This window comes from Oppia nitens, unplaced genomic scaffold (assembly GCF_028296485.1).
Source record: "Oppia nitens isolate AA-2021 unplaced genomic scaffold, nextdenovo-longstitch-racon4-pilon3 scaffold7_pilon_pilon_pilon, whole genome shotgun sequence".
In the NCBI taxonomy this organism is placed as follows: Eukaryota; Metazoa; Arthropoda; class Arachnida; order Sarcoptiformes; family Oppiidae; genus Oppia; species Oppia nitens.
Genome location: NW_026533251.1, coordinates 4,068,814 through 4,077,671, shown reverse-complemented (window position 1 = coordinate 4,077,671; position 8,858 = coordinate 4,068,814). Strand labels below are relative to the sequence as shown.

The 8,858-nt window shown below is 18.6% G+C and overlaps 1 protein-coding gene across 1 annotated transcript; it reads left to right on the top strand.

Moving 5' to 3' along the window:
• Window positions 1–264: 264 nt before the first annotated feature.
• LOC128963728 (uncharacterized) lies at window positions 265–7,063 on the top strand. Its single transcript, XM_054310242.1, has 4 exons — window positions 265–708; window positions 806–997; window positions 6,635–6,767; window positions 6,816–7,063. The coding sequence occupies exons 1-4, from the start codon at window positions 265–267 to the stop codon at window positions 7,061–7,063; spliced, it is 1,017 nt and encodes a 338-aa protein (XP_054166217.1).
• Window positions 7,064–8,858: the final 1,795 nt, after the last annotated feature.

The window sequence follows — 8,858 nt, the reverse complement described above, 5'->3', positions numbered from 1 at the left end:
TATGTGTAATAAGTTTTATATTGAAACTTCATTGTAGATTGAAAATCTCTTACCATATAAATTCAACCTACCTAAATAAAATCAAAATTAAAATAATAAATTTAAAAAAATATATATATATATATATATAATTTAATAAGAATATATTTCAAACTAACAGTTAACTTTCAAAAAAATAAATAAATAAAAACAACGATAAAATAAAATACTATAAATTTTTTTCCTGTTGTTATATATATATTGAAGTTCCGGTTCTGAATGAAAATGAATGAAAATTGTGGGCCATTTGTCGACATCGACCACATAGTAGGCCAACTCAGTCGGGGAGATATGATTGAAGTGCAACGCAATCATTACAGCCATTGGATACTTTGCGAGACAGTCCAGCCAATGGTCTGGTGTTTTCATATGACCTACTGTTCGGACAGTGAACAACCAGAAGGACTGTTCAGCACCGGTATGTTCACCAGTGATAGTCTGTCTTTTAGCGCCAAAGCGCTGCTTACTTACGAACCGTTAGCTAATATACTGAGAGACAATGGTGGCAATGATGAGCCGTCATTATGTCGGATAAATAATCAGAAATCGGTTATCGATAGGATAGCCCAGGAAAAGACTGATAGGAGTAATATGTTGGACATAAACATGGATCAGGTGTTCAATACGTTGCATTCAATGAGGAACTTGCAGTTCAAATATGATCTCAGAGTATGAAGACTTATATATATATATATTTAATGATTTATTTAAAATATTTATTTTAATTATTATTATTAATATAAACTATCTTTCTTCACAAATCTAGAAACTCAATTGTGAACACTACTGTACGTACTGGAAGTATGGTATTGGTTGGTCATCGCAGGTCAACACAGTCAATGATACAGTAATCACCGGTACCGGTGTACTGGCCATTGCCGGCAAAGTGGCCGCACAACTGCTACAGTATACAGGTCACCAACAAAATGCCAATCTCTGTGACCGTATGTCGGATAAAGTCTATAATATCTATAAAAACATCAAAGATATTAACTATGTTATCGATAATAATAATCTAAATTTGAATGAATTTATGACAAAAAATTTATATTTACCGTAAATGACCACTTTTTTATTGCTGATTGTTTTTGGGCCAACAATGTCAATGGGTGGCAACTTTAGATAGTTTAAAAACCTATTGATAGTTATATTGACAGTATACTAAACATTTACGGTAATTATTGATATCATTTACTAACAACAACAACAAAATTCAATTAATTTATAACATAAAATTTAATACAATTTATTTTAAAAAATTATCATATTTAAATAATCTCTCATACATTCAACAACAAAAATATATTTACATAGTTTATTTTATCAAGTTATTTGAATTAAATATATATTATATAAAACAAACACTTTTATTATCTTATAAATTAATAATTTATTTTTTTTAATATTATTAATATGCTGATAATAATAATATTTAAATTACCTTGATCATCAAATATTTAATAAGTAAAAAAATTAATTAATTTTTTAATCTAATAATAATATTTATTTCTATGAATTTTCATTTGGTAAAAATATACTCTATATTATATAAACTATTACTAATTAAAATTTTTATTACTCATTATAAATTATAATTTGTTATCAATTTAATGTATTATAATAGTTTTTTAATTTTATTATATTTATTTTATAATTAAATATGTCATATAATTTTTGTATTATAAAACTATTGTTATTTAATTTATAAATAAACTACGTAGGCTATTTTTTAAAAATTATGCTTTTATGCTAACTTAAGGGAATATTTGCGATAGAGTATTGTTTAAACGATTATTAAAATCAACAAGATAATTTATTACAATTTTGCATTTAATTAGCAATGTAATTAAATTATTTGTAAATTCTATAAAATTAGTGAAACATTAAATAAATACAAATATAAATTTTCCAAAAATTATATCAATATATAATTATTTATTTATTTTATCTATATATAAATAAACAATAATATAATTTAAAATCATTAATTGCGTTAATTATATAAAGATTTTTTATAATTGTTTACTTTATTATAAAATTAAGCATAAATTTTAATAATAATTTTTATAACTATCTTAAATAATATTATTTCAAATATGATTATTAACTTTCTAATATTTTTCATATACAGGTATAACTAATGTTTTTGTTTGTTTGTTTATTTTTACAGATATTTTCATTTATACTGAACTTTACTTTATTTAAAAATATATTTATATATTAAATTACAAAATAACTTAATTATTTGTAGTTAATTAATTTATTAGTATTGAAAATAATTACAAAAAAATAATTAATTGTTGTTTGTTTATATAAATGTTTTAAATATTTATGTATAAGTTTTAAAGCATTTATTAATAATATACTAATCATTTACGGTAATTATTGATATCATTTACTAACAACAACAACAACAAATACAATTAATTTATAACATAAAATTTAATACACTTTATTTAAAAAAGTTATCATATTTAATATATGCTCTCAAACATTCAACAACAAAAATTTCTAATAATATATTTGCATAGTTTATTTTATCAAGTTATTTGAATTAAATATATATTATTTATATTATTAAATCATTTCTATAGTAATAATAATAAGTATTAATAACACAAACACTGTTATTATCTTATAAATTAATAATTTATTTTTTCAAATATTATAAATATGAAAATAAACATATTTTTTAATTTACTAATAATATTTATTTTATGTTTCATTCATATGTAAATAATATTTTTATGGATTTTCATTTGATAAAAATTAATTACAATAATAAAATTAATAATATACTATTAATATATAACACAACTAAATTTATTATAATTATTTACATTTATTAACTATATTTTAGATAATATAACAATATAAGTATAACTTTTAATGTTAATTAATTTCTTAATTTAATATAACAATAATTTTTAATATTTTAGATTTTTTATAACATTTATTTATTTTATAAGAATGATTATTATACATAGTAAATTAATTTAATTATTATTAGTTTATATAATGTGTTAATATAATACAAATATATATAAGATTATAATAATTTAGTGATTTATTATTATTTAGCAGTTTGAAACAAAATGACCGTATAATTCAAAATGAATACAAATAACTATAAAAAAATGATTAAAAAAAACAATTAATTATTATAAATATAATTAAGAAAAAAAATCTTTGAAATAAAATACCGAAATAAGTGTTGATTTGTTGAGTTTAGCGAACCCTCCGATTGTCGGACACATTGTCGCTGTGTTTCCAATCATAGCCTTCAATGCAATCCATTGTCTAAACTCATAGTCAGTCATCACTCGGGTATTCATATTATTAACTAACTGTTCAATTGTTAAAAACTTTTGTTGAATAATTTCTCCAAACAAACACATAATAATTATAGTAATTATTGATAATATTAAATCATAATTTAAAATTATCATTAATTCTTTGTTGTTAAAACTAGAAAGTAATTTTGTGTTAACATGTGTTACAGTAAATATATTGAACATTATTTTATAGACTTGACTTGTGATATAAATACACATTGAATACGATAGAGTATTGTTTAAACGATTAATAAAATCAACAAGATAGTTTATTACAATTTTGCATTTAATTAGCAATGAAATTGGATTATTTGTAAATTCTACAAAATTAGTGACAACATTAAATAAATATAAAAATAAATTTTCCAAAAAAATTATTTAATATTTAGTTTAATTATAGTAAACATTACCTTGATCCTTGTTGTAATTAGTCAAATATGTTATCAATATATGCTGAGCATGTATGATAATTAACATAAATGACCATGTTAGACAAATAAATGAAAGTATTGTCATAAAATTAAATAAATATAACAATTGCATTATGAATGTCAAATAAAAATATATTTTTTCTGATAAAAATAATCTATATAAAAAATAAACTATTGCCAGTAATTGAAAACTAAACCATATTATAAATAAAATCAATTGATAGATTAGAAATTTTTTAATATTAATAAATTTTGATAACTTATTCAACAAATGGTTAATTAGTTTATACATATCGTTTGAGTTTAATGTATATAAAACTATAGCATGTATTACATTACTGACAATTAAGTATAAATAAATTATATATAACAATATCAATGATTGCCAATAATTTTTTTCATACATATAGTTTGTAATAGCAATAGAAATTTGTATGCTATAACAATTGAGGCTGAACATAATAAATATAATAAAATAACCATAGTACATTAACAATTTTGATTGTTTTATACAAAAAATGTTGTTTGTGTTTTGTAATTGATTGTCATTACTAATTGTTAGGCCACCAAATGTTATGCCAATAAAGCGATGAAATAATATTAATAATTTAATTAGTCTTATTAAATGTAAATTCATTGTAAATATTGTAGTTATTATTAGATTATATCGGAATATATCTTAGTTTTATAAATTTCACAAAAATTTTAATAAATATATAGTTTATTATAATTTTCATTAATAGAATTGTAAAATAATGTTAAGATATATTTTTTATGCTATTTATATATTAATGAAAGTAACTTATATATAAATTCATAAAATATTGTGTAATAATCAATATATTAAATTCAATTTTATCTATTAAAATAATTTTATTTATATATTTAATAATAATAATAATAGATTCTAATAATTTTTCAAAACTAATTATTTTTTACAAATAATACACAAAACATTTAAATAATGCATACAATATATAAACATTAATAATAAATAAATATTAATTATATTTAACAAAAGTGTATTATTATTATAAATTTACATTTTAAATTATAATTTATTCATGTATATTTTTGATTGACATTAATTGCAGTAAATATTATGTAACAAATAATGTACATAGAATTGCTTTAGTAAAATATTTTCAATAATTATTATCAAATAACACAATTATGTTCAAAGTGTCAAAATAATTAGATAATTAAAAATTATTTAAATATAATTATATTATTTTTTCTTTTACCGTTTGAAGAAATAGTACAGTATAGTTAAGCATAAATGTACATATCTGTTAAAATTAAAATAAATATTAAATATAATTATTAATTAATTAATATTGAAATGTTTTGGTGCAAACAAAAATATATTGTTATTTAATGCTAAAATATTAAATATAACAGCATATACAGTATATATATATATATATATATATTTGCATTGTCTTTGTAAAAAATGGTCTTTATTTAAATAGTGTTAATTTTATAGAAAATATTTTTTATTTTTAAATATATTATTGAATTATAATTTTTAAGTTTAGTCAATAAAAAATATATTGTAAATAACAGTAGATTAAATATATTTTATATATAATATTATTTTATTATTAATGATTTTTAAAAAAATATATATTAGAATATGAATGTATATATAAAAATAATATAAAAATAATTTTATTAAAAGTTTTCATATTAATTGAGTTTTATGATAAATTATATGAAACAGCTATTTTAATACATCTATAATAGTATATCATTCACGCAAATCATATTATTATTATTATGAAACAAATTTTAATTAAACATAAATTTATAAAATAATAATTAATTATTATATTCTCAATATAGTATAGAAATTATATATTCTATTCATTTGTAGGCATATGTATAATAAATTGCTAAATAATTTTTTTGTAATTACTATCTAAATGTTGTTTATATTTTTTTATTTAGTATATTTTATAAAATATAAATATGTTGAAAAAATATATTAAAATGACTAATTATTTAATAGACTTGTATTTAAAATCATTCAAAACAAATTGTTATCCTAATAAATGGTCAAAATTTAGCAAAATTTTAATTAATTTTTGTCAATTATTATATCTTATTAAATGTCTAATCTGTTTGAATGCTAATTATGAAATTCGTTATCAATTAATTGATATAACATTATTCATGGGTGGTCTCTATCAATACAATTTGATGGCATTTATAATATTTATTGAACTATCATTTATGTTTCACCATATATTGCATAATACAAGTAATAGTCGTTATATAATAATTGATTTGATTGAATTGTTTAATACGTTTAGAGATAAATTAGCATTTAAAAAATTAAAATTTAAAAATCAATATCTAGTATCTAGCAGCAATAAATTTATTAATATATTTTGTAATAACAATAATATACTAATTAATGCATCATGGCTAACAAAATTTATCATATACTATTGGATTTATTATACAATGTGTGCAGGTAAATTTACTTATTTATTTAAAAAACATCATAATATTTATTTAAAAAAAAGCATCATTATATTTATTTAAAATAATTAATTACTACATTTTTTTATCTAAATAGTATTTGGTTTTGCAATTTTAATTATTACGTTGCAATTACCTAGGTACAATTGGATTTATTTGCCCCTAATATTAATAAATTCAATAATTATTATTATACCTATTTGTAGTGTATTTTACAATATGACATTTATTATGACTGGATTACCAGTTTTATTGTATTTGTTGTTTTCAAAAATCAACCTGATAAATCGTGAATTAAAAATTAGTTTAATTTCAAAATGTGATCAACAATATCATTATAAGAGCACCGGTAGTTTTATCAATCATCACAATCAATGTTGCTATCAATTGAAAAGTATTAACAAATTAGTTGCTAAACTAAAATTTATGGAAATGTTTTGTTTATTGCCATTCAATTTGTTGTGTTGGCAACAAAGTTTGTTTGAAAATAATATTGATTTTAATTTAAAATTAACATTTTTAGTTACAGCAATAGCCAATATGATTTTACTATTTGGTAATAACTATCTAATGGCATACCTGTCCTCAAAGTTTCATCAGATGTGCAAACCGTTAGCACGTATTCAGTGGCGCCTAAATAGTCGGTCATTTGGCTTACGTTTTAAACTAAAACTATTGGCATATTTTGAACGCCTGTCGTGTAATCGTAAAATCGGTTTAAATGTCGGACCGTTTGGTGCAATGACTTTCCCAATGTTTCAATTGGTTTGATTAATATACTTATTATTCATTAATTTTAAGTTTTTTTTTTAAAAAAACTAAATAATTTTTTTCTGATTTAATTTTAGATTATTGTAAAATATATACGATATTTTCTATTAATTCATAGTTTATCTACAAAGATGCATATTCAACAAAAATTACAATTATTATAATTGATTGATTGCTTACATTTAATTTGTTTTTTATATAAATTTGTACAAAACATCTAATTTTTGTAGTTTGTATTTGTTGTTGATCAACAAATTAATTAAAAATATATATATATATAATTTATTTCCATATAATATTATTGTTAAATAAAATTGTTTTATTTATTATAATTAATTACATCATCATAGATTTTTTTGAATAAAATATATGTTTTAATTCATAGTAATCTATTAAAATAAAATATTGAATAAAATTTTACAAAACAGATTTTGATTAAATAATTATAATAACTGTATTTTATATATAGATATACAATTTTATATACTGTAGTAGTATTGTACATATAGTATAATAATATATGTATATTATTATACCTCATTGATATAGTATTACAATAGTTATAGTTATGGGGATCCCATTGTATTATATATTAAATTTCTATAGCAATAAAGTTTAATTTCTATAGAAATTTATTCTTGAGAAATTTTCTAGAAATTTTCTCAAAAGAATTTATTAGAAACTTACTATTTGTCTATCTAGAGGTATAAAATATATGCTGTATTTATTTTCAATGCACTTATTTATTAAGTTTATTTAAGTAATTTTTGTCTAATAAATTAAAAGTTATTAAACAATCAATAAGATTTTTTTGAATCAAATATTCTCATATTAATTGATTTTATAATTTATTATTTTTATTAATTATTGTTAACAATCAAAACATATAAATATATTATAATATATAATTATGAATAAATTCTAAGAAAAATAATAAATTTATAGATTTATAAATAATTATAACGGTATATGTATTGAAATAATTACTACATTTTGTGTTCAGTTTTGATATGGCATTAATAAAATAAAATAATAGTTTAATTATTATTTAACAATAAACTTTACATATATGTATATTTAGTATTTAATATAAGTTTTTCGAAAGTTAATTAAGCCTTAATTCCTAAATTAAATTCATAGATATTATTTAAATAATAAATATGTTAGACAAATTATTTAAATTAAACAATTATCTAGGTGAATCGTATTTAAGATCATTAAAATTCAACAGTAACCGTAATAAATGGTCGAAATTTATTAGTAGTTTAATTTATTTTTGTCATTTAATATATATTATTATTTGTCTAATCTGTTTGAATGCTAACTATGAAACTCGTTATGAATTATTTGATATAACATTATTCATTGGTGGTCTCTATCAATACAATTTGTTGGTACTATTAATTTTTAGCATATTATCACTAATACTTTATTATGTTTTACATAATACTGATAAAAATTTAGTTAATAATTATATTGACTTATTTAATATGTTAAGAAATGATAGAGTTGTTAGAAAATTGCGATTTAAAAATCAATATTTTATAAAAACTAATAATGAAATTTTCAATGTATTTTGCAATGAAAATTATATATTAAATAAATCAGCATGGTTAACAAAAATATTGATTTATGTTTGGTTTTTCTATGCGATATGTGCAGGTAAATTAATTATTCAACAAAAAAAACATTAATTATTAATTTTAAAGTTAATTATTTTATTTTTTTATATTTATTAAATTATTAAAATATTATAAATCTAGCACTGGGTATTGCAATTTATATTATTCAATTA

Bases quoted from the DNA above. Each gene is read 5' to 3' on its own strand.
- LOC128963728 (XM_054310242.1), top strand. From the start codon at position 265: ATGAATGAAAATTGTGGGCCATTTGTCGACATCGACCACATAGTAGGC. The intron at 709-805 runs GTATGAAGACTT...TCACAAATCTAG, and splicing joins AGTTCAAATATGATCTCAGA to AAACTCAATTGTGAACACTA. The intron at 6,768-6,815 runs GTTTGTTTGAAA...TAACATTTTTAG, and splicing joins TTTGTTGTGTTGGCAACAAA to TTACAGCAATAGCCAATATG.